General features: G+C 43.4%; 2 protein-coding genes across 2 annotated transcripts in view; one reads left to right on the top strand and one right to left on the bottom strand.

The window, feature by feature from the left end:
- SDR42E1 (short chain dehydrogenase/reductase family 42E, member 1) overlaps window positions 1-26,324 on the top strand; it is an 88,504-nt gene that overhangs the window by 25,358 nt on the left and 36,822 nt on the right. The gene's annotated exons all lie outside the window — the stretch shown is intronic.
- On the bottom strand, window positions 1,858-25,668 carry HSD17B2 (hydroxysteroid 17-beta dehydrogenase 2). Its single transcript, XM_039503084.1, has 5 exons — window positions 24,346-25,668; window positions 13,028-13,240; window positions 11,866-12,051; window positions 7,370-7,507; window positions 1,858-5,954 (listed from the first exon to the last, which is right to left on the bottom strand). The coding sequence occupies exons 1-5, from the start codon at window positions 24,656-24,658 to the stop codon at window positions 5,596-5,598; spliced, it is 1,209 nt and encodes a 402-aa protein (XP_039359018.1). The 5' UTR covers window positions 24,659-25,668; the 3' UTR covers window positions 1,858-5,595.

Raw genomic sequence — 26,324 nt, 5'->3', positions numbered from 1 at the left:
GGTAGACTAAGTAATCTACGGGGAACTGCCATTGTGTCCAAGGTCGCAATAAACCTAGTCGACGTGACTTTGCATCTTACTAGACTCTGTGGTTATTGGGGGTTCTCGTCGGGTCTGCTGTGTCAGCTATCTGCACAGAGCTGGGACAGCACACAGAGAGAACACGCACGCAGCCGAGTGATATCAACATTGGAGAAAGCAGAGCACCATACCGGTAACACTCTGACAACAGTACTTACTATTGTTTTTCCAGGTTTTGGAAATGTAATATTGTTACCTTTAAAATGTGATTTTCCGGCCCCCCCCCGCCCCAAGGTTGAATCTGAAAGTGTTTGAGGTTGGATATGACTGTGACACCAAGCTGGGATGGGGCATTGCTAGCACTTTAGTGGTCAGGATTAGAATTCAAAATGACCTTGACAAATGAGGCTGAAGTGTACAAGATGAAATGCTATAAAGACAAATGCAAAGTAGTATACTTAGAAAGGAAACGTCAAACGTACAGGTACATAACTAGCAAGGTGGTAGTACTGCTGAAAAGGCTCTAGGGGTTATAGTGGAGTCAATAATGTGATGCAGTTGCAACAAAACCTAATAGTCTGGGGTATATTAAGAGGAGTGTCATTTGTAAGACACAAGAGGTAACTGTCCCACTCCACACGGTACTGGTAAGTCCTCAGCTTGAGTACTAGGTCCAGTCCTAGGGTCCACACTTTAAGATGTGGCCAAATTGGAGTGAGTCCAGAGGAGAGGAACAAAATTATTAAAGGTTTCGGGGAAAAAAACCTGACCTATGAGGAGAGGTTAAAAAAAATTGGGCGTGTTTAGTCTTGAGAAAAGAAGACTCAGGGAGACCCTGATAACTGTTCAGACATGTTAAGGGCTTTTATAAAGAGGACAAAGACCCATTGGTCTCCATATCCACTGACCGTAGGATAAGTAGTAAGCAGCTTAAGCTGCAACAAGAGAGATTTAGGTTAGATATTAACCTAGAAACTGTATAACAATAAAGGAAAGTTAAGCACTGGAACAGCTTCTTAAGGGAGGTTGTGGAATCCCCATCACTGGAGATTTTTCAAGAACAGGTTGGACAAACATCGGTCAGCAGTGGTGGATTAGTCACTGGGGCGACTGGCCCTGGACCCAAGGCCCCGGCCAACTGGGAAGCCCTGGAAAAAAATCCGCCGCCGGGTGGCAGAAGCCCAGAGCCCCAGCAACTGTGGCAGGGGAAATCCTCATGCCCTGATCCCCAGCCCCAGCAGAAGTTGTGGGACAGGGGAAGCCCCTCCCCAACTGCCTCCCCAACCGTGGGGTGGGGCAGAAGCCATGGGATGGGGGAAGTCCCCCCCCCCAGTGGCCTCTGACCCTGTCCCTGGCGGAAGCTGCAAGGTGGCAGGGAAAGCTCCTCCAGCATAACCCCACCTGGGAAGCCCTCTCAGGGCCCCCATCCCCAGCAGACACCACAGGATGGGGAAGTCCCCCCCACCAGCAGCCCTCAACCCTGCCTCAGCAGATGCTGCAGGACAGAGAAGCCCCCTCAGTGCCCCCCAACCCTGTCCCCAGCAGAAGCCCAGAGTGAGGGGAAGCCCCCAACGGCCCCCCAACCCTACCAGTGTCTCAACCTCATTCCCAGCAGAAGCCACGGGATGGCAGGGGACACTCCCAGGCTCGATCTCGTCCCCGGCAAAAGCGCCGGGCAGGCAGAGCAGGAGAAGCCCTAGTACCTGGACCGCCGCTGTGGCCCTGGGACTGGAGGCGCGAGGAGCTCTTTCTCCTCTGGGTAGCCTGGTCTTGGGGCTGCAGGGGGGGGGCAGAAAGGAGCAAACGGGTTGCGCAGGTGCAGTGGGGAGGGGCAGAATGGGGGAGGTTCCTGGGGAAGAGGCAGAAAGGGGTGGGGCTGTGGGCAGGGCCGCAGGCGGAAGGGGTGGAACGGGAGCGGGACCACAAGCAGAAGGGGGGGGGCTAGGTCCCCTTAATCTGTCTCTGCCAGTCAGGGATGCTTAGGTTTATATATATAGGCCTACGTTTATCTGGTCTTTCCTCAGAGCAGGGGAGGTTGAAGTAGCAGCCCACTGGAGCTCCATTCCAGTCAAACATTTCTATGATTCTATGATTGAGGGTGACATCCTGGCCCCTCTGCAGCCATGGAAGTTTTTTCTATTGCCTTCAATGAGGCTAGGAGTTCGCCCTGAAACTGCTTTCCAACCGTGGAAGAGACTGTGAGGGGCAGATCCTGAGCTGTTGGAAATCAGCAGAGCTGCACTGACCCAAGGCCACTTCCACATTAATCCAGTCTAAACTATAATAGACAAGAGCAAGGCCCTAGGCATTCTTCCTAATTCACTGTTCCTTTGATAGGCTCCAAAGCTCAGTCATTTTGCAATACACTGTTGTCATGCAGACATACTGCGTATATGTGTGTTTGTTAGAACCAGCTTGAGTCAGTGGAACTGGTTAAATATCAGCAAAAATTAACAGGACCATTCTGGTTCGAATGCACCTGGTTCTCGCTGGTATGGAAGCAACACAAGAAAGCCCACCGAGCTTCTTTTACCAGTTCCAGACAGTGTCTTTAGGGCTGCAGGTTTCCCAGGAGTCTTAGAAGGATTTTATTTCAGTAATTAGTCAGGTGTTTCAAATGAATGGTTTCAGGACACTACCCAACTGAGTAAACAGTTGCATCCACAGAGTGTAATTACATAGATATAGCTTAAGGATGTGAACAGGCAGAAAGGCAGGAGTGTTAACAGACGATTGTTATCCTAATCATTGGAAATTAGTGTAATAAACCATTTGTAAACAAGTAGAGGGCAGACAGCCAGCTGGGTTTCTCTATACACAGACCCTGGGTGAAATCATGATGCTATTGAAATCAATGGGAGCCTGTGAATTCAATGGCGGCAGGATTTCACCCATAGGGTTTGGTGTAGCTATGATAGACTTCCCTGGGAAGTCAAAATCATAGTATGGTATGTTATTACTTACATTTTGGTTCTTTTACATATTTTTCCTCCAACCAATCTTGCAATTGGGAGAGTCAAGCTCCCTGTATTGGTTTCCTGTCTTATATTCTAGCTGTTTTTGCCTAGCCACAATTTAATCACAGAGCTCGCTTTTGTGAGTCACAGCATGGTCAAGATACTAGTCCTAGCAGCTGTCACATTTTGCACCGGTGTCAATCATATTGCTCTGAAGAATATTGAGACGTTTATAGATATTCACAGCGTAGGTTGGCTTTTTATCAAACTGTGCCCTGAAGTTATTTGCAAGCTCCCATCCATGAGTGACCAGAAAAATGTCAGTTCCAGGTAATGTGGATCTCTCATGCCAGTAGAGATTGATTCTGCTAGTGATAATTGTGTGTAAATGAATTGCGTGACTATTCGCTGTTGTTGTTTGCTCCACAAAGGTGAGGACATGGTGGCGTGAGCCAGTTGAAGGCTGTTTGTTCAAGAATCTTCCTATGGCACTTGGTAATTCTAATTCTCATTTCTCTTTTACTGGCATTATATGATTAATCAGTTACTCATTTGTTTGTCCATCACTTAGAGCTGCACAAAGTTTGGCTGTTAGGCCTTGTCCGTGTCTGAATACTCAAGCAAGGGTGTTGTAACTTACACAACCAAAATGATCATCTTAAGGGTGGAAATGGTTGTTTAAAAAGCCAGCTACATAGAGAGTATGTTGGAAACAGCTCTAATGACAGAGTAAACCCAAATTTGGAAGTTCAGTGATTACCAATCAGTTGCAAAGCAGGGACCTGTAAGAGAAATCAGGCTGACTTCACATCTTTCTGACCCAAGTGTCTGGGAAGAAGACAGATTTCTAAAACAAGCACCGACTGGGCTATGTATTTGATTTAGTTATATCTTTCTGTTGTGACAGAAATGAGCCTAATCCAAAGTCCACTGAGATCAATTGACCTCTTCATGTTGGCTTCAATAGATCAAACCATATGTTTGATCAGTGGATCAAATCATGATCCCTTTAGGTATCAGCTGCTTCCTTTGCTTGGCGTTTGTCACCACATTAACAATGAGATTAGGAAGGCAAGAAGAGAGGTCTGGGTTGTAGTATTCCTCCCTCCCTGTCTCCCACCGTTTCCCCCAGTCTGTCATTTTTTTACTTTACTTTATGAGAATGGGCTGTTGATGATACAGGCAGCTCCAGAGCCATGTGTTTAATCAACAATGTCAAGTATAACCCTGTCCAGTTTGCTTCACTACACAACACGAAAATCCGCTTCAAGGGCCATCTATCCCACCCAGCTATTTTTGGTCCTTCAGGGGGAAATAAAATCCTTAGGCCTGTCTGTAAAACAGCTAGCACACCACCCATGCTATGCAAATAAATAATGCCATGTATCACAAGTGCAAACCTGAGATTAAATGTGTGTATGAATAAAGTCAAGTAACAGGGCAAGAGTTAAAAAATATTGTAAGTAGGGTTGTGTTTAGAAGGCTTATGTGATAGGCTGGAAGCTACTTATCATTGGTGCATGGGAGTTTTGAAAGAGCCTAACTGATTTATGTGCTACTGTTCCTAGGTGTGTTAGGTAATCAAATAATTTAGAAGCAAAAAGCCAATTGATTTTTTCCCATGAATAACAGGCACATGTTTGATTTTCAACAGGACTTGTGCTTCTACGTGAGGTAGCAGCAGGCTTTTTAAAAGGTATTTAGGTGCCTAGGTTTTTTTTTTCAAAATATCTAGTTGCCTAAAACTCATTGATTTAATTGAGTGTTGCGCGCTGAGATGCTTTTGACAATCTGACCAGGCACCTAAATACCTTTAAAAATCTGGCCCTTGGTCACATGTTGGACTTTCAATAGGACTTACACTCTCAGGTCATTTATTGTCTTTTGAAAATCCATGCATCAAGGAAGCACTTATGGGCCTGCTAAAAACAGCCTTGGCTCCAAAAGTTGTTATTCTTGCTTCATTACTTGGCGTTGTTCACTGAAAATCAGCGTCACACAGACACAGAGTCTTTTGAAAATCAAAAATCTCACTTGCCGGTGAACACGTACAAATGTTGAAGGTGTTTTTAAGTCCTGATGGGGAAACAACATTTCCACTTTAATTTTTAGGCCCTGAAAACTTTTTCATACATGTTCTGAACCCAAAGAGAGATGTTTGAAAGTAAAACTTAATTTGACCATGATTGAGTTATCCCATATATGAGAAGCATTTGATCCCCAAGTACTTAAACAAAATAACTTCCTTTGGCACTCAAATAAAATGAAGTTATTTTTAAAACTTGCCAAGAAGCTAGTCCTCAGCAAGTGAAGTCGACATCGCATAGTGTGGACCCCGCAGTAAGTAGATCTAAGATCTAAGAACGTCAACTTCAGCTACGTTATTCACATAGCTGAAGTTGCATAATTTAGATCAATCTCCCCCCATAGTGTAGACAAGACCTAAAATACACAAAGCTTCAAGATTAACCTCAGCCCCAATTGCCCAGCAGCTGGAATGCAATTTGACGAGCAAAGGGCCCCAATAAATTGCAATGTAGCAAACGGTGTCTTCACACAAAACCTTTCCCTGTTCTCCTGGTGTAATTTAAAATGCTGGCAGAATTCCACACTCTGCCTACGTGTTCTTGTTTTTGGCCTCTGATGCCCTTAAAGCGCTGGGTACACTTTTGTTACTTTGCATCTTACCAATATAAAAATCGTAAAGCCAGAGAGGAAAATAGCAAAAGGTACAAAGAGCTAGGTAAGCACTTTTGCCTGGAGTGTATAAACCATGTGGACTCTTTGCCAATAAAGCATGGATTACATCATCTAGTACTGGAGAGAGGTCAGGATCACAATGAACTGGCATGTACAGGAGGTCATTTTTGAGTGCTTCAATGTAGTCTTCACCATAATCTTTCTTCACGTCTGGTGTGAGATTCTCCAGAAGATGCTTTTCTTGCTTAGCCCACAACTCAGATGTACCTTGTATGCCTGGAATAACAAAGTAAAGTCCCTGGGCTTTGTACATTAACTTGACAATCTAGTTCAACTGGTAAATAAGTACATTGGGTCTTTTTTCCTCCATATCTTGTTCTGCACATCTAAACTGCATTAAAAAGTTTCATTATTTGATGGTAAGCCTGAAGTTCTTAAAAATATAACAAAAGTATTGCTACGTTTCAGCAAGAACAGGACAGGACAGCCTACTCTAAAGTATGGATTGAGGGACTTCACTCCTTTTTCATCTTTGCTATCAAGCTTGTACTTTGCTACCGTAAACCATATCTAAACACAGAGGAAGAGCGAGGAAATTTTAGATCCCTGTCCCTTAAGAAAAACTCTCTCAGAAAGGCCATTCCAAGTTATTTTCCATGGAACGTGTAATGGGGGGCTATAGATAAAGAAAATTCTCTTTGCTTTTTAATGTCTTTGTAAACATAATTTTTAGCGCTAATAAAAGGTGCTGGATAGATAGCACTGGAAACTCACCCCTTCCATTTTCATCACCAGAACAAGCACATCCACAGAGATTGGGAATGCGGGCGTCCTCATAATGCCCTTCTACAGGCCCTCAACTGTGTTCTGTAGGGCCCATTCTCCAAGTACTTAAGCTAGCTAGCTAGATACCACTACTTCGGTCTCCACTGAATGCTTGAAATCTCTTCTGTGACTTGCAACTTTTGTGACATGGAAAGGAATTCTGTAGAAACCTGGTTTTCTTCTCTAACAGTGTGGGGAGAAGAAGGATTTAGAGTTGAAAGAGCTATTGGAATGTGGGTAGGAGAGATTAAAAAGATAGGAGCCTCAGTTACACAGAAAAATGAATAGCACCTTGAAACAATGCACCAGGCCACCCATTATACAGATGGAACCCATTACACAGGAAAACTGTTTCATAAAGAGAATTAGAACAGTGTAGCATGCAATTTTACCTATTATTGGCCAGATTTGAAGTTCTTAATTAGTTCTTGTGGCTTCCTTAATCAAGTCAAACCCACACTGAAGTCTGCTTTTTATTTTTGGCAAGACAGGTAAAAGCAAAGAGAAGAAATGATTCCCTCCCCCATCAGGAATGACTGACAAACACTTAGACGTGCCGCTTCTAGTCATTCACTACATTCTATTAATCGGGAAAGGCAAACTAAGGTTTTCAATCATCCCTTGATAAAATCATTGCCTAAAGGTTGGCTGCTTGGAAGCAAAAAATCACTCACTACCTATGTAGGGGGCAGTTGGTGGGGTATTTTTAATTCCCTTAAGAAAGCTGAATCTTGAGTAATGGAAGTGAAGGACAGGAAGTAACTGTAACTGCTGAGAATCATTCATGACTTTTACTTGAGGATGTTGGTCTATAGGGAATAATCTGAAGGAAGGAAGGAGAACAAGCTGAAATGTCAAATACCTACATGTTCTGAAGCCGGATGGATGAACTGCAGCAACTTTAATTCCCCATTTGGCAAGCTCCTGCCTCATTACTCCAGAAAACATGGACAGAGCTGCTTTTGATGCACCATATGCGGCAAACCTTGCCATCGGAATGCCTCCTGCAGGAGCAATATAAACCATGATAAAGTTTGACTCCAGTGCTTTCTGGGCAACTGAAACTTTATTTCAGTAATATAAAAGAATGATCATAGCATAACCCAAAATTATGCAGCTCTCACTGAGGTTAAAGACAAGACGTCGTGGGACTCATTTTTTTCTGGCACAAAAATATCTTACATCAGCAGTAGCTCAAAGCAGCTGCAATCAGAGTCACACCTGGCCATCAGTCACTTTTAAACATAGGGAGAGTAAATTGTATTGCATTTTGAGATACAATGCAGAGAATCACAATTGCGGTTATGTTCAGAAAGGGAAATCACACAGATAACATGTTAGATAGTGTTAATAATTAAGCAATGATGTTTTGTTCTGTTGTTTTTAATGGGTGAATAAAGGCAGAGGATTTGAAGTCCCTGTCAGTTACACAGTCTCAATTCCAGTCTTAGGCCATGTCTACACCACAGAATTATGACGACTTAACTTACGTCGGCATATAGCTACCACAGTTATTAAATCGCTTGTACATGTCCACATTTGGCTCCAATGCATGTCCTCACCATGAGCACTTGTATCAATTATAGTGTCAGTGTGTGAGGCAGTGTGGGATGGCTCCCAGAGGCCAGTAACAGTGAATGTAAGCAACACCGCATCTACACTGACACTGCATCGTCCTAATTTCTTTGACCATGTCTCTACACTGCTCGGGGAGATGGTGTTACTAAATCGGCTTAGAGAAGCACTGACATCGTCAGGAGTCAAATTTAAGTGAAGACACTTCCACAGGTAGGTCAACGCAAGGCAGCTTACGGCAACCTAACCATGTAGTATAGACCAGGCCTTATAAAGCCACCTCATATACTGGCTGTAGATTCTCCATCTGTTTTTAACACCTGCTTGAAAAAGGTGAGACTGGAGCTAGGAGAAATCTATTAGGCCAAACCAAACTTCGTCCAAGTAAAAACCACATCAGTAAGGTGCCGAGAGCCCAAAGGTCACAATTACGTTGCATAAAAGGGAACAGATATAACAGAAGCAAAGTCACAGGTCCCAGAATGCATTGCTCTAGTTCAATCCAACCAGCCTTCCTTAGGTTCAAGAAAATGCAACAGCATACTGCATAATGGAAGAGCTGGAAAACAACAAGAATTTTCTTGAAAAACTCCAAAAGCAATTACAAATTTTCATTTTTAACAAAATTGGTGGGGGGGATTTCCAGTTTTTCAGAACTTTTAGTTTTTGAAAACTGAAAAATTTTAGAAAACTAAATTTTTCTGTGAAAATTTTCCTTTTGACAGAAAATTTTCAACCAACTCTCGCATGGAACTTTAGTCTCCAAAGGCCATGATTTTACAGTGAAGAAGACAATGGCTGCAGGAGAGTATAGAACCCCCTGTGTCAGATCAGAATACTCTTCCAAAAGGTCATCAAGCCCAACCCCCTGCTGCACCCACGGTTAGTCTAGCTGGTACTTGCAGTACATGCTCAAAATAAGACACACATAATGAAACGCATTGTATTAAAAGGCCATTTTAACCTTTTTTTATGTCTTTTAAAGGAAAAGACATTGACGAAATCTAAAGCAGATTTACTATAAACCGCCTAGTCATCTACTCAGTTTCTTACTGCAATGACCAAAGACACAGGTTAGCCTCAAATACAAGCTGAGAGTCCTTGTTTTTAAAACAGTCCAGTCAATTACTTATTGTCATCTGTATAATCTGAACTGAGATTAACTCCTTCTTCCTTAAACCGACAACATTCCTTTCCTTTGAGGTCAGTCTAACCTTAACTCTAGTTAAAGTACACTCTTCCCCAAACCAAGCACAGGCAAGCACAGACTGCATAATGCGACTTCCCTAAGTGTTCTGCTAATGTTTTACCAAAAGAATGTGCACCCCTTTAATATAGGCACACATTTACCAGAACTGGTCAGGGTATAAATGCAGCCATGTAAATATTTATAAGTAAAGCACGTGTGACCAAAAGCACCCCTGAATTTTTGCTCCTGTTTCCAGGTGATCACCCAAATTAGAAAAGTCAGTTTTAAAATGCTCAATGCACTGTTTCCTTCACTGTAAAATTATAAGATCTCATATATATGAAAACATCACCTGGAGATAAGTCCATCATTGCACAGAAATGTGACTTTTTTCATTGGCTTGCTGAGGGAGTACTTAATTTTTGGGTAACTAAGTTAGGTGGAGCCACACACACAAAAAAGGGTGAAATCCTGGATCCATCAAAATCAATGGCAAAATTCTCATTAACTTCCATAGGGCCAGGATTTCACCCAGAGTATGGGCACCTGAGTTTGCTTGTACCGGAGCCAATGAGAATTTGCCATATCCTTCAGTGGGAGCCAGCTAGTTGAAATACAGATCCCTTGTTACGTCACATCATCTCCAAATTTATACCAATGCGTTTAAAATTTGCATAAGCCAACAGTCATTGCTCAAACTAGTGAGGTGGATGATAGCCCCGTTGTGGGTTCTCAAGTACAACTTACACACAAGAATTTGGCTCTTCTGTAACAAATAACTGTGCCTACAAAACTGTATTTGCAAACATGGAGGCTGGGATAAAAATGCATCCCTCAATGTGAATTGAAATCCATGAGTGGACTTCAACGCTGTCACACACAGAACCCTCCTGAATGGACACTTATCAGTTGTGTTGTGTTGGGGACCACCTCATTGGACCCCCTGTGTTCTTTAAGCCCAGTGTGTCTAAACTAATTCAGAGAGTTCCTCAGAAGGATTGGGATGACACTCCCTTTCCACAGGGAATAGAGTTGCTTTTATCTAATGAAGACTGAAATATACAAGAGAATCTAGAAATGACCACGACACCAAATGACGTTTTTCCTTACCAGGGGACCATATACTGAATTACCTTTTCAAGTTCCCAAATATAATTCCAGGGGACTGCCTGTGGGTGGGGTCCCTAGGCACACTCCTGGGCAGATCTTCTGTCTAACAGCCTTTTCAGCGAGCTGGGACACTGCAGTCCAGTTGCCTAGTCCCTGAGACTAATGCTGACCAATCCGATTTCTCCGTAGCTTAATACACCCTATCCCAGAACTCCACCTATGGGGGCACTCGGGGTCTAACTGTTCAGTGGCACACAGCCAACAGACGCACACACTCTGCACCTGACTGTACACACACGTACTCTTTATTTAACAAGAGGGGTACACAGATCTAGACAAAAATCATAAACATCCTAATACACATTTCCCTGCCTCAGTTTCCTCACCCCCCTGGAGAGTTCTTTGGATTTGGTGCCCAGGATCCTTCCCCTACAGAATCATGGCTCTGCTCTCCCTTTCCAGGTCAGCTGGTTTTCAAGGACGTGGTTGGTTCCACAATTAGACAGAAAACCCCCCACTACGAAAGCTTGTCCCTCACTCCTGCCCAAAGCTTCCTGATGTGTTGCTCTGTGAGTCCCTCACGTTTATATGTGCCATGGGGCACAGGCGCCAACGTTTGTTGGTGCTGGTAGGTGCTTGTGCCCCCCGGCCCCACCCTGATTCTGCCCCCTCACTGCCCCATTGGATCCCTCCCCAAATCCCTGCCCTGGCCCCGCCTCTTCCCCAAGCACACCGCGTTCCTCCTCCCCCGCCCCATCCCTCCCAGACTTGCCGCACGAAACAGCTGTTTCACGGTGCAAGCGCTGTGAGGGACGGGGGAGAAGCAGGACGCGGCGGCCTGCTCAGGGGAGGAGGTGGAGGTGGAGGTGAGCTGGGGTGGGGGAGCGGGGTGGGGAGCTGCCGGTGAGTGCTCTACACCCACCATATTTTCCCTGTGGGTGCTCCAGCCCCGGAGCACCCATGGAGTCGGCACCTATGCCATGGGGTGCTGGAACAATTTTTAGGGGTGCTAAGAGCCATTGAACCAAACTGTAAACCCTGCATATGATAGAAACCACCTCAAGCCAGGGGGTCCTGCAGCACCCCCCTGCATCCCTAGTTCCAGCACCTACGTTTGTGCCCCTACCAACACCTGGTTTCCTTGTTCTCCTGATGGGGATTTTCCACCTATCATGTCCAGATCTAGGCTTGCTACATTATTGTATTTGCTTCTACGGAACAAGAGTTAATTTCTCTATGATGCTACTGTTTTTATCCCTATAAAACTCTTCTTCTTCGTTAGGGGTTGGTTACTGGAGGCAGTCACTGGACAAAATAGATGTTTTATTACAGAGGCCTATAGATAATGAAAATAATAAGCAGATATGGACTTCTGAGAATTAGCAAACAGAGATGTATTGACTAAAACCCTGTTCAAAATTTACATCAGGTAAATTCTAAATTATTATTGGTACAGCACCATCAACTTGGAACTTCAGTTTAACTCACCTGCCATACTAGAGATATTAATTAGCCTTCCTTTGGATTTCCGAAGTAATGGTAAGAACATTTTGGTCACCTCAACATGCCCAAAGAAATTCACATCCATACACTGCTTGTAAACACTCATGGGCAGCAGCTCACCATCTGCAGGAAACCCCAGGATTCCAGCGTTGTTGATGACACCCCATAACCCTGAGAAAGAGAAGGAAATGTACGCTGCTGTTACAGAGTCCCTGCTGCCAAAGAAGGTTAAGTAAATATAATTTCCCTAACAAAGAGAAAGCACGACTTCTCATCTGAATGGCCCAGCCAAAAACGAAGTTAGGATGCCGTGTAATTGTGGGTACATACAGGGGTGAAAGTAAAATTGAAAACTTACCAGTACAGGGGCCGACTTCCCCCGGAAGGGGCGGGGCCTCAGGCAGACGGGGAGGGGCTGGGGGTCAGCATCCCTCAGTCAGCCCTTCCAGACTGCCTGGCCCGCACCGCCCGGGGCTCCAGCGGTGATTTAAAGGGCCCAGGGCTCTGGCCACTGCTGCCGCTACCGCAGCAGCGTCTGGAGCCACAGGCCCTTTTAAATCGGCAGCCCTGAGGCAGCTGTTCCTTTTCTCCCTCCTCCCCTGTTGGCAGCCTGATGGGGGGCAAAAGGGGCAGCGATTATAAAGCGCTGCTGCGGCTGCGCTTTAAGCAGAGTCCTTTGCTGCAGCAGCGCTTTAACATCGCTGCCCCTTTTGTGCTCCCCGTCGGCGGCCCTGCCGCTAAGGACCCGGCAGGGCTGCCGATGGGGGGTGCAAAAGCGGCAGTGCTTTAAAGTAAGGCAGGAGGGGCGGTACTGGCAGCCAGTACCGGCAGCCACTTTTTACTGGTACCACCTTACTTTCACCCCTGGGTACACATGCTCACATTGCACCTTTCCTCCTCTCGGCCCACTTGCCACTTGTAGCTAGTGTCATTTGATAAGGATCCTGGTTTTGGAGTGCTCCATAAAGCAAAAGTCTCATCAATATAGCAATATAAATATCCTTACTGGTACAGAGGTGGGGTGGGAAATGCAGAATACACGCACGCGAGCACGCACACATGGACACATTTTCAAACAGTGATGCAATGGAAGCCCCTTGCAAGAGGTATATGCACACCACCCCGCAAAATGTCACAGAAACTATACCTGTATTTTGCACCATCTCTGAAATTTTAAGATAGGCTTCCTTAATTTGTGCAGAACTGGTTATATCCAGCTGTAGGACACACAGTCTCTGGGAACAGCTTCTTTTTAATTCTTCAGCCCCAGGTCCTTTTTTATTTAAGACACCAGCAAATACAACAAATCCTAAATTATCAAGGTACTTCGCCAATGCATGTCCAATCCCGGAATCACTTCCTGAAAGCACCAAAATGAGAAAGACACCTTAGGCAAAATAAAATACAAAAACTTCTTCCTAAACAGCTGTAGGAATGTTTGTTGCTGTTGTTAGTTTTTTTGGTTCACTGACTGTTCCGGAAAAGTAATTGTTTTGAGTCGGTCTGAAATAAATTTTTTTTTTTAATTTTCATTGAACCAAAACATTAAAAAAAACTTGTTTTTGACCCTAAAAGAAATATTTGGTTTTGTTTGAGGTATTTTTTTTAATCTTTCAAATAAAATTAAGATAAAATGAAGCAAATTTCAAAATAAAACATTTCATATTGGGTTTTTAATTATTATTGTTTGGTTTTTACCATAAAACAATCAGTGAATTTGACACAAATTACTGACATATTTTGGGTCAACTCAAATCTGCGTGGTTTGGGGAAAAAGTTGACTGAAAACTTTCACCCAGCTCTTCATCATCTATTAAGAATGATATGATAATGTAAAATGACTGCTGGGAAACCCATACATACATGCACACAGCCAAATGGAGGCCGGGTCAGGGATCCTTAGAAAATTGGTCCCTTAGTGCATCGGTGTTTAACATGTAATATAAGTAGGGCTGGCAGAATTCAATTTTTTTTTTTTTAATAATTTTGATGGGTAACAGATGTTTATTTCTAAGCATTCTTTTAGATTTTGACTCTGTGTAAGTTCTCACAGTTGCAGGAAATTCTGTGGCTCGGAAAATTATTTAATGACAGTGTCCACAGAGATTCAAAAAGCTAAACCTTTATAACCTTTCAAATGCAAACTGTCAACATCACATGTCAAAATATACAAAGCAATTATCCTTCAAGCAAACTCTAAGTTCTCAAGCAGCATTTTTCGTACTTTAGCTCTCTGCAGATTGTGGTTATTGATGAAAGTATTTTTCGTTGGTGTGTGTGTGTGCTGCGAAATTAACATTTAATTACATTTATTGATAAAAATCTAATCTACTGAAGCCAATCTGGGAGATTTTAGGCCGCTAAAAGTCTGGTGGTGCAGCAGAGTTAAGGCAGGCTTCCTACATGCCCTGGCTCTGTGCCACTCCCAGAAACGTCCGGCATGTCCAGCTACAGCTTCAAGGTGGAGGCACGGCCAGGGGGGTCTATGTGTGCTGCCCCCACCCCGAGCGCCGACTCAGCAGCTCCCATTGGCCGGGAACGGGGAACCGCAGCCAATCAGAGCTGTGGAGGCGGTTCCTGCAGTAGGGGTGGCAGGTTTGTATAATTTTTGGTGGTGCCCAGAATGGGTCCAAGTCCTACCCCTACCCCCCCCCCCCTCCCGCCCCACACACACACTTGCCTAAGGCTCTGGGATGAAGTTTTGGGTGCAGGAGGGGTACGGGCTCTGGGATGGAGTTTGGATGCTGGGTGCAGGGGGTTGGGGTGCAGGAGGGAGTGTGGGGTGCAGGCTCTGGAAGGCAGTTTGGGTGCAGGAGGATAAGTGCTGCCCTAAAATCTGTAAGGGAAGACACTGCCCTCCTTCCAGAGATCATGCCTCAAGATCCGGCCAGGGTACTCAACACAGGTAGGAAAATAGGTAACAGGCTAATCCCACAGCAATTTCCCATCCTGAGTCTATGGAGATTGAGCAGCCAGAGGAGCAGTAGCCTTCGGCAAGGGTCACCACACCATGGCAAGCCACTTGGATAGAGGAGCTGGTGAGGACAGCCTCCTTCGATGATACTGACCTCCTTGTAGACAGACTCACTAAAAACCTGTCTGCAGAAATCGTATCTGAAAGAAAGGGAACTCAGGAGAACACACCGACTGCACACAAAGTTCCTGCGTGGAGACATAACAACCACCACCACCACAGGAGAGAAGCCAGGAGAAGGAACATCAGTCACAGCTACAACCCAGCAGCAGCATCTAGGATCCAGAAGCTGTAGTGGTCAAACTGCCCTAAGACTATGAGAGAAATCCTCGATGGGCCCAGATCCTGCTGCGCAATCCTGTCAGAGAGACTATTCTCGTTCTTCAAGGGGGTGTTTGACCGTGTAGCTCAGAATGATGCACAGCGTCCAGAATGTCTTCACCCTCTACCCCATGTTGACTGTGCAGAGGACCTGGAACAAGACTTTACATCATAGGAAGTAGACTTACAAAGACCAAAAACACAGCCCCAGGAAAAGATGGCAATTGCTAGAACATCCTGAAAAAATGAGACCTCGGCTGCCTGGTATTAACTGCACTTTTCAAAAAATGCAAACAGTTCTTCCTTACTCCCAGCTCCTGGAAGAAATCTATGATGGTGCTCATCTCATAGATTCATAGATTTAAGGTCAGAAGGGACCATTATGATCTTCTAGTCTGACCTCCAGCACAACGCAGGCCACAGAATCTCACCCAACCACTCCTGTAACAAACCTCTGACCTATGTCTGAGCTATTGAAGTCCTCAACTTGTAGTTTAAAGACCTCAAGGTGCAGAGAATCCTCCAGCCAGTGACCCGTGGCCCATGCTGCAGAGGAAGGCAAAAAAAACCCCAAGGCATCTGCCAATCTGCTCTAGAGGAAAATTCCTTCTCGACCCCAAATATGGCAATCAGCTAAACCCTGAGCATGTGGGCAAGACTCACCAGCCAGCACCCAGGAAAGAATTCTCTGTAGTAACTCAGATTCCACCCCATCTAACATCTCATCACAGACCATTGGGCATATTTACCTGCTAATAATCAAAGATCAATTAATTGCCAAAATTAGGCTATCCCATCATACCATCCTTTCCATAAACTTATCAAGCTTAGTCTTGAAGCCAGATATGTCTTTTGCCCCCACTACTCCTCTTGGAAGGCTGTTCCAGAACTTCACGCCTCTTATGGTTAGAAACCTTTGTCTAATTTCAAGTCTAAACTTCTTAGTGTCCAGTTTATATCCATTTGTTCTTGTGTCCACATTGGTACTAAGCTTAAATAATTCTTCTCCGTCCCTGATATTTATCCCTCTGATATAGTTATAAAGAACAACCATATCTCCCCTCAGCCTTCTTTTGGTTAGGCTAAACAAGCCAAGCTCTTTCAGTCTCCTTTCATAAGACAGGTTTTCCATTCCTCGGATCATCCTAGTAGCCCTTCTCTGTACCTGTTCCAGTTTGTATTCATCCTTCTTAAACATGGGAGACCAGAACTGCATAGATTATTCCAGATGAGGTCTCACCAGTGCCTTGTATAACGGTACTAACTCCTCCTTATCTTTACTGGAAATACCTCACCTGATGCATCCTAAAACCACATTAGCTTTTTTAACAGCCATATCACATTGGTGGCTCATAGTCATCCTGTGATCAACCAATATTCCAAGATCCTTCTCCTCCTCTGTTACCTGCAACTGATGTGTCCCCAATTTATAACTAAAATTCTTGTTATTAATCCCTAAATGCATGACCTTGCACTTTTCATTATTAAATTTCATCCTATTACTATTACTCCAGCTTACAAGGTCATCCAGATCTTCCTGTATGATATCCTGGTCCTTCTCTGTATTAGCAATACCTCCCAGCTTTGTGTCATCCGCAAACTTTATTAGCACATTCCCACTTTTTGTGCCAAGGTCAGTAATAAAAAGATTAAATAAGATTGGTCCCAAAACTGATCCCTGAGGAACTCCACTAATAACCTCCTTCCAGCCTGACAGTTCGCCTTTCAGTATGACCCGTTGTAGTCTCCCCTTTAACCAGTTCCTTATCCACCTTTCAATTTTCATATTGATCCCCATCTTTTCCAATTTAACTAATAATTCCCCATGTGGAACCATATCAAATGCCCTACTGAAATTGAGGTAAATTAGATCCACTGCATTTCCTTTGTCTAAAAAATCTGTTATCTTCTCAAAGAAGGAGATCAGGCTGGTTTGGCACGATCTCCTTTTGTAAAACTATGTTGTATTTTGTCCCAATTACCATTGACCTCAATATCCTTAACTACTTTCTCCTTCAAAAATTTTTCCAAGACCTTGCGTAGTACAGATGTCAAACTAACAGGCCTATAGTTACTCGGATCACCTTTTTTTCCTTTCTCAAAAATAGGAACTATGTTAGCAATTCTCCAGTCGTACGGTACAACCCCTGAGTTTACTGATTCATTAAAAATTCTTGCTAATGGGCTTGCAATTTCATGTGCCATTTCCTTTAATATTCTTGGATGAAGATTATCTGGGCCCCCTGATTTAGTCCCATTAAGCTGTTTGAGTTTGGCTTCTACCTCAGATGTGGTAATATCTACCTCCATATCCTCATTCTCATTTGTCATCCTACCATTATCCCTAAGCTCCTCATTAGCCTCTTTGAAGACTGAGGCAAAATATTTGTTTAGATATTGGGCCATACCTAGATTATCCTTAACCTCCATTCCATCCTCAGTGTTTAGCGGTCCCACTTCTTCTTTCTTTGTTTTCTTCTACAAGAAAGGCGAGCAAGATGACCCCAGCAACTGGAGACCCATCTCTCTCTGCTCCACCATGTACAAGCTTTATGCCAACTGCCTCGCAGCTAGGATCACAGACTGGTCGGTGAACGGAGGAGCCATCAGCTCCATCTAGAAAGGCTTCATGTCATGTGAAGGCTGCTACAAACACAACTTTGTCCTTCAGACTGCCATCCACACAGCCAGGAGGGCAAAAGGCAATGTGCCATAGCATGGCTCGACCTGGCTAATGCTTTTGGATCGATGCCCCACCAGCACATTTTTGTCACGCTGCAAGAGTTCGGGATGCCTGAAAACTTTCTCCAACTGATTGGGGAACTTTATGAAGGCTGCACCACCACCATCCACTCCATGGAAGGACAGATGCCTGAAATTCCTATCCATAGTGGCGTGAAGCAAGGTTGTTCCCTCAGCCACATCGTTTTCAACTTAGCCATGGAGTGGCTCATTCAAGCCATCTCCAGCAGGCTAGGCGGTTTCCACCTATACGGCAACAGCGTGAATATCCTGGCCTACGCAGACAATCTGGTCCTGATTGCAGACAACCCTGAGTATCTCCAACAAATGCTCGACACCACCAGCCAGGCTGCCAACTGGATGGGACTCCACTTCAATGCTAGAGAGTGTGCATCCCTGCATATCGACAGCAGTAGAAGGGACTCAGTCCAGGCGACGTCTTTTCAGATCCAAGGTGAACCCATGATCTTCCTCGAGGCCAGGCAAGCGTACCAACATCTCAGCACCAGCCATCAGGCAGCTGGTGAAGAAGTGGATGTTTCTTCCCCAGAAAGCCAGCAATGAACTGGTGTACATCTCGCACAGGCAGGGCGGTGCCAATATCCATCGAATGGGTGATCTGTGCAACGAGCAGTGATCACTTACGCTTTACGCCTTCTGACATGCCCGGACACCACGGTGAGGAACATCACAGAAAGTGCTATGCGGGAGGTCATCAAAAAGCCAATCGCCAGGACTCCCTCCAATCAAGATGTTGCCACCTACCTGAACAGCTGGCTGGAAGGTGAATTTGGAAGAGACAGGGGAGACTTTGCTTCGCTCTGGACTTGTGCCCGCAATGCTACGCAGTAACTGGAGAATCATATCAGCTGCCGCTGGATGTGGTGTGAGGAACGCCAGGTGTTGGGAGTCCTGGTGCCACAGGTGAAGAACACGAACCACACAATCTTCACTCCGAAAGCTAGAACCATGCTGGAGAGGACCCTGAAGGATGCCATCTGCTGCCAGTATGTGGAAAATCTGAAGCGGAAGCCAGACCAGGGCAAGGCATTCAAGGTGACATGCAAGTGGGACGCCAGCAACCACTTCCTCCCCGGGGGCAGCTTCACCCGATTTGCTGACTTCAGGTTAATCCACAGGGCCCATCTTAACTGTGTTCCGCTGAACAGAGCTGTCCGGCATGGGAATCAGGACAAGCAACGTAGGAAGTGTGGCTACGCCAATGAGACACTACCCCACGTCCTGTGTAGTGGCAAGCCCCATTCCAGAGCCTGGCAGCTACAACACAATGCCATCCAAGATTGCCTGGTCAGATCCTCCCACCACTCATAGGAAAGGTTGCCATGAATTCCACCATCCCCGGAACCAACTACCAACTGCAACCGACATCATCATCACCAATGAGAACCGGAAGAAGATCATCATGGTGGACGTCACAGTGCCGCTCAAGAACAGGTCCCCAGCCTTCCACAATGCCCGAGCTCGAGAGGTAGAGAAATATGCCCTTCTGGCCGACACCTTGAGAGCTAGGGGTCACCAGGTTCAGACATACATGCTGACTGTCGGAGCCTTGGGTGCATGAGATCCCAGTAACAAGCAACTGTTATGAGAATGCAGAATCGGTCAACGCTACTCTCAGCTGATGCGGCAACTCATGGTGTCAGATGCCATCAGGTGGGCAAGGGACATCTACATAGAACACATCACTGGACATCGACAATACCAGGAGGGATGAGCTGGAGTGCCAACGAGACCACATCACAAGATCCATTGCCTACAGCCAAGCTCTAAGATACAACCGCATTTGCTCCAATTCCTCAGACGGAGACAAACACCTACAGGATCTCTATCAAGCATTCTTAAAACTACCATACCCACCTGCTGAAGTGAAGAAACAGATTGACAGAGCCAGAAGGGTACCCAGAAGTCACCTACTACAGGACAGGCCCAACAAAGAAAGTAACAGAACGCCACTAGCTGTCACCTACAGCCCCAACTAAAACCTCTCTAGCGCATCATCAAGGCTCTACAACCTATCCTGAAGGACGATCCCTCACTCTCACAGACCCTGGGAGACAGGCCAGTCCTCACTTACAAACAGCCCCTCAATCTGAAGCAAACATTAACCCAGGAACCAATCCCTGCAACAGACCCCGCTGCCAACTCTGTCAGCATATCTATTCAAGGGACACCATCATAGGACCTAACCACATCAGCCACACCATCAGGGGCTCATTCACCTGCACATCTACCAATGTGATATATGCCATCATGTACCAGCAATGCCCCTCTGCCATGTACATTGGCCAAACTGGACAGTCTCTACACAAAAGAATAAATGGACACAAATCAGATATCAAGAATTATAACATTCAAAAACCAGTAGGAGAATACTTCAATCTCCCTGGACACTCAATAACAGACTTAAAAGTGGCAATTCTTCAACAAAAAAAAACTTCAAAAACAGACTCCAATGAGAAACTACAGAACTGGAATTAATCTGCAAACTGGACACCATCAAATTAGGCCTGAATAAAGACTGGGAGTGAATGGGTCACTACAAAAACTAACTTCCTCCTGCTGATATTCACACTTTCTTGTCAACTGTTTGAAATGGGCCACCTTGATTGACCACATTAGCATTACAAAAGTGATTTTTTCTCTCCCTTGGTATTCACCCCTCCTTGTCAACTGTTGAGAATAGCCCACTTCCACCTTAACTGAATTGGCTCGTTAGCACTGACCCCCAACTTGGTAAGGCAACTCCCATCTTTTCATGTGCTGTGTATTTATACCTGCCTACTGTATCTTCCACGTGATGCATCTGATGAAGTGGGTTTTAGCCCACAAAAGCTTATGCCCAAATAAATTAGTTAGTCTCTAAGGTGCCACAAAGACTCCTTGATAGTATAAATTGTTCTTCATTCAGTGCAGCAGTGCCTGTGAATGCTCCCAGCATAAGGTAAAACTATTGTCTTTACACGCAATCACACAAACACTTTTGCACACAAGCAACTGCACTCAGGTAAGCACTCTTGTGACTCCATTGATCCACACATTTCTATGAATCCTGCCTGCAGGAGTGAGCTCGGTGGGTGTATTTAAATGGAAACTCTTAGGGACACATAATATTTTGCCAGTTTCACAGGTAACCCATTCTATAGCTTGAAGGACTCCCAGACCCAAATACATGCCACAGTTCTCTGAAATGAGTGACCGAGACTCAAATGCTATAAAATAGCTGAGAGGATGCTATGGACTAGCTGAGGAAGAGAAAGCTTTACATTCTGTGGGATGGATTTCTTCAGCACATGCAACCTTTTCCCTCCATACGGCTTCATGAGTCAGCATGTTGGATGTCAACTGGCGGGTTAAAGGTACTAATAATCAGATTAATGGTAGATTCTTCATCTCTTGATGTCTTCAAATAAGGACAGGACAATGTCTTTCTGGAAGATGTGCTTTAGCCAAGACCAAGTGATTGGGCCCAAACAGGGGCATGTGGGTGAAATTCTATGGCCTGTGGAGATCAGATTATATGATCTAATGGTCCCTTCTGGCCTTAAAATCGATGACCGAATCCATAAAGAAACACACAAAAGTGCCTTGACTTCAGTGGGAGCAAGGCTGGCCCCAAATCAGGTTTGTATGGGACGGAGGTAGATTGGTTGGAAGCTTGGTTGGAAAAGAGAGAGGTGCCTAACAATCAGGTGAAATAAATGTTGCCTTTCCTCCTTGTCATTGATAAACCTGTCCGCTTTCCCCAACGCTTCACCTTTTCCCTCCTTAAGGCTGTGCTGTAAACCTTAGCTAACAATTGAGTTAAGCACAGATCTCGGTATTGTAAGTTCTCACTTAACAGGCAGGGCAGAGGAGAGGGCAGCTGGAGCATTCAGCACAGAAATGGGATTTTACTTCAACAAATGGAAACAAGAAAAACCCTGTTTGGTCTTAGTGACATCTGCAGCCTCTTTCATGTTTGCCTAGAGGGAATCCCAAGAATGCATTGTTCTGGCATGTCAGAGAACAGATTTAAAAACTTTATTAAAGCTAACGTTAAAAAAACTATGTAATACATAGGTCGAGAAAAGAGTGTCTGACATCTGGGTATAGTGCTTAGATTATCCACAAATAAAGTTTGTTTTTAAAAGTCATATGACACATAGTATACATAGGAGTGTAACAGTGTACAGCAGGGGCTGGCAACCTTTCAGAAGTGGTGTGCCGTGTCTTCCTTTACTCACTCTAATGTAAGGTTTTGTGTGCCAGTAATACATTTTAACGTTTTTAGAAGATCTCTTTCTATAAGTCTATAATATATAACTAAACTATTGTTGTATGTAAACTAAATAAGATTTTTAAAATGTTTAAGAAGCTTTATTTAAAATTAAATTAAAATACAGAGCCCCCCGGACCAGTGGCCAGGACCCGGGCAGTGTGAGTGCCACTGAAAATCAGCTTGTGTGCTGCCTTCGGCACCCGTGCCATAGGTTGCCTACCGCTGGTGTACAGCAACATTCCACAACAATTTACGTGCAAAAGTGGAGAGAAATACATCCTGTCATTAAAGCTCTCCCTCTGCCCTTGTCTGCACTGGAGAAAGCAACACTGAAATTGACTGGACAGCACCTTGCATCTACACACAAAATTGCTTCAGTCACCGGGGAGGCAACAATTGGTGCAGCTTAACACAGAAATGTGGGGGGGATAAGCCCTGCTTTCAAGTGATTGTGTGCCAGTCGGCACTGGAGAACCTCCTCCTAGGGCAAAGAGGACAGCCTATGCTAGGGGTAGGCAACCTATGGCACGCATGCCCGAACGTGGCACATGAGCTGATTTTCAGTGGCACTCACACTGGTCCAGAGGGCTCTGCATTTTAATTTAATTTTAAATGAAGCTTCTTATATATTTAAAAAACCTTATTTATTTTATATACAACAACAGTTTAGTTATATATTATAGACTTATAGAAAAAGACCTTCTAAAAATGTTAAAATGCATGACTGGCACGCGAAACCTTAAATTAGAGTGAATAAATTAAGACTTGGCACACCACTTCTGAAAGGTTGCCAACCCCTGGCCTATACCTTTATTGGTTTAGGGCGGCCCTAGTGTGGATGCAAAGGCAAATCTTAAACCAACTGAAGGTGGCCTGGAACTTGATTCAATGCAATATAATCAGCTGAAGCACAACAGATTAATCCACACAATCTGGTGTAGATAAACCCTGAGAAACTGATGGGTTTTTAATAAAGAATGAGAAAATCTAAATGTCTTGCAAAAGGAATTAGAAAGAAAGAAAACAGAAAAGAAACTCTCCAGAGCCCAGAGTATAAACCTAGAGTATTGCTACGGATAATCAATTCAAGTTTGTGCATTCATTCACAATCATGTATTCCCTATTCACCCACGGCTCACATCCATCCTCATTCCATACACCACTGCACATGAACCATGACTGGATGCAGCAGACAGAACTTGGCTGAGCTACAAGAAAAGATGTGACCTTTCTGCTGATTTGGTTTTATCATTTGTCTTTTTTCATCTCAGAAATAACACTTGTCAATCCAAACTAAATTACTTTCCAAGTTTCTGTATAAACTCTTAGCCAAACAAATCAGCTTTACAACTCAGATTCAATCCACCCTTTCAGGCACAAAAAAAAGGAGAAGAAAAAAAATAAATCTAAGGCTACTAAGGCAAAGGAGCAGCAGGAGATTGCTCCAAACTGCAGATTGAAATATTTAAATGACAAAATAAAAACACTTAAGCAAAAAGCAGATGAGCAACATGTCACAGCTAGTTCATCCATGAGCAAAGCTCATTAGTAATGTTATAAATATGAACTTCCATTGTTAGGAAAATCTCTCATTCATTAATAATTTCACAGAGATGGACAGATACTGTACACATTGTTTGTGTATATTATTTTACTGTATTGAATTGGATATTCTTTGAGACTATGTATTGTTTAAATGTATAAGTCAAAAATAATTGTATGCGTGTGCATAGTTTAATAAAAACATTTTCCAGAAGTAAACAAAGGCATTGCAGTCTGGTAACATTTAAAATGCATCTACTCATTACAATCTTATTTCTAAAAGATTAAAAATCATAAGCAACATAATATGTATTTCACTAATAAATATGAGTTAAAGAAACTAGCAGTGCATCTTGAAAGTCTATCTGTAAAATTTCTTTTCAAGAAACAAAGCCACCAGAAATAATAAAATAAGCACAAAGAATGTTTTCCTACATGATTTCAGAACATTTAATTACCTGGAAAAAGAATTCTGGGAAAATTAATAAAAAGAGTAAAAAGAATACAAGATATTTAGTAAATAACCTTTAAGATTACACAAATTTGTACATCATATCTGTTTCATGGGGCAGATTTGACTTCCCAAACTGTGCATGTTCCCTCTTACCTGTGATCAATACAGCTTTGTTGTCCACAGGTAACATTGTTTGAACTGATAAGTAAATGTAACAGATGAGACATGCCATAGAGAACAGGATTAAGCCTACGTAACTTTTCAGCATGGCAAAACAGAGTATTTCCAATAAAAGCAGCAGGAGGAGACCACAGGCAGATATACACCTTTTCTCCACCTGGTTCTTCTTGGCTTTGTAAAAGGTGATTATTCCAAATGCTGCAGTCATACCCAAGCAGAGCAAGACAGAAGGGTCAGCTGTAGAGATGTAAGTGTCCATTCTCCTAGAGAGAAGGCAGACACTCATGCACTAACAGACAACAGCCTAGCAAGGTGTTGCTAAAGGCAGAGTGAGTTTTATATGAACTGGCTGAGGGGGTGGGGCAGGGAAAGGGGAATTGGTTTAGGATCCTGAAGTAAGAAAGAAATATTGCAAAATGTAAGACTGGTTTATGTGAACCGCTTCAGGTACCGGTATAAATACTAGAACACTTCCCTTTCTCACCTCTTATTTTTATTGCCTTTCAGCTCCACCCCTGATACACTGGTTGGATAATGATTGACAGAGTCAGGAATGGACATGAAGTAGCAAGCCCTGGCTTAGGGCAAAATGTAACTTTGACATGTCTGACACACTTAAATGGAGTTTCACTAAATAAAAAAAGGATTTCTACTATAGTTAAAACTAGGAGTGTCCTTCCTATGAATTTGGGGGTCTGACTTCAGTGGATTTTACTTCTGATTTACACCGGCATATGTTGAGAATCAGGCCTGCAGTGTTTACTCTTTCTAGTTCAAAATACGTAGCTGTCATTGCACTAATGTTACCTTAATATTTTCTATGTTCCCATCATGCTATCATCACCCACTTTATCTCAAGGAAACACCAAAGCTAAACAAAATTGCCTTTCCTGGATTTAATGTGTTCCTTTGGATATTGACACATTCCGTACCCGTATTCAGATGATCACCGTGTTTTTGGTTGATTGAAATTGGAGGGGGTTTGCCTCATGTTTCTGAGAATATGATTCCAAATGAGCACTAGTCAACTAACTTCAGACCAAATCTTGGACTGAACTTTAAAGGTCATGTTAAGCAAGCTTTGGAAGGTGCATGCTGTTCAAAATTGTGTCCAGCATCATGAAGGTGTCAGACAGTCAATAAATTAGATGAGAAATATTTAACATCTCCGCTGGGGTACTTTGAAGGTCTTTTTAAATTTAAAAAAAAGTGTATGCTAAAACAGAATTAACTAAAATGATTGAAACATCACTTAAACCTGTATCTACATATTAACACTTTTTAAATTATATTGGTCAATCATGTTATAAACAGGGATTACCCCAAGGACCTGCTAACATGATTTGAAAGGTGTTAAATTTGTGTCTGCTACAAGTGCTAAGTGGTGTTTCAATCTTTTAGTTAATTTGATTTTAAGATGTACCTTTTTTTCTAGTCTAGACAGAGTTTGAGAGATTACTGGGTATTAAAGTACAGCTTGGTGGCATGTGAATCCAAGAAAAGATACAAGTAATTTTTCTCCATGACTTTAGTTTTAGGAGATAATATTTCTATTTGTCATAAATTCTTTTAAAAGCTAATAAAAATGTTTATGTATGGCTATTATCTAGTGTATGTTTCAGATGAGGTCACTATTCCTTAGAAGACCATGAGCCTAAAGGCTTGTTTTTAATTCATAACCAACCATACTAACTTATGTTAATTTACTTTGAACCCTATGTCAAAACAGAAACATTTCAGGATTATAAATATCTAACAAAGTTTAATAAGTAAACAGGTATTTACAGAATAATTCAAATACAATCTGCTACTGTACACTTACTCAATCCAGAAAAACCTCTAGACAAAGGTATGATATTCAAGTAAAATAGCACTTTAGAAATAAATTAAAATGGAAATTAATAATAATAAAGGAACTCAGCAATTCAGGGAGTCACAGACAAGAGGTTTTT

The sequence above is a fragment of the Mauremys reevesii genome, linkage group 16 (genome assembly GCF_016161935.1).
Source record: "Mauremys reevesii isolate NIE-2019 linkage group 16, ASM1616193v1, whole genome shotgun sequence".
Classification (NCBI taxonomy): domain Eukaryota; kingdom Metazoa; phylum Chordata; order Testudines; family Geoemydidae; genus Mauremys; species Mauremys reevesii.
Note: the sequence above shows the minus strand (reverse complement) of the source record. Positions and strands in the feature narration are given on the sequence as shown.

Excerpts from the sequence above, each read along its gene's own strand:
- HSD17B2 (XM_039503084.1), bottom strand. The coding sequence starts at position 24,658 with ATGAGTGTCTGCCTTCTCTCTAGGAGAATGGACACTTACATCTCTACA. Across the intron at positions 12,052-13,027 it reads AGAGATGGTGCAAAATACAG|GGTTATGGGGTGTCATCAAC; the intron begins GTATAGTTTCTG and ends TCTCTTTCTCAG. Across the intron at positions 5,955-7,369 it reads TCCATCCGGCTTCAGAACAT|GCATACAAGGTACATCTGAG; the intron begins GTAGGTATTTGA and ends TTGTTATTCCAG.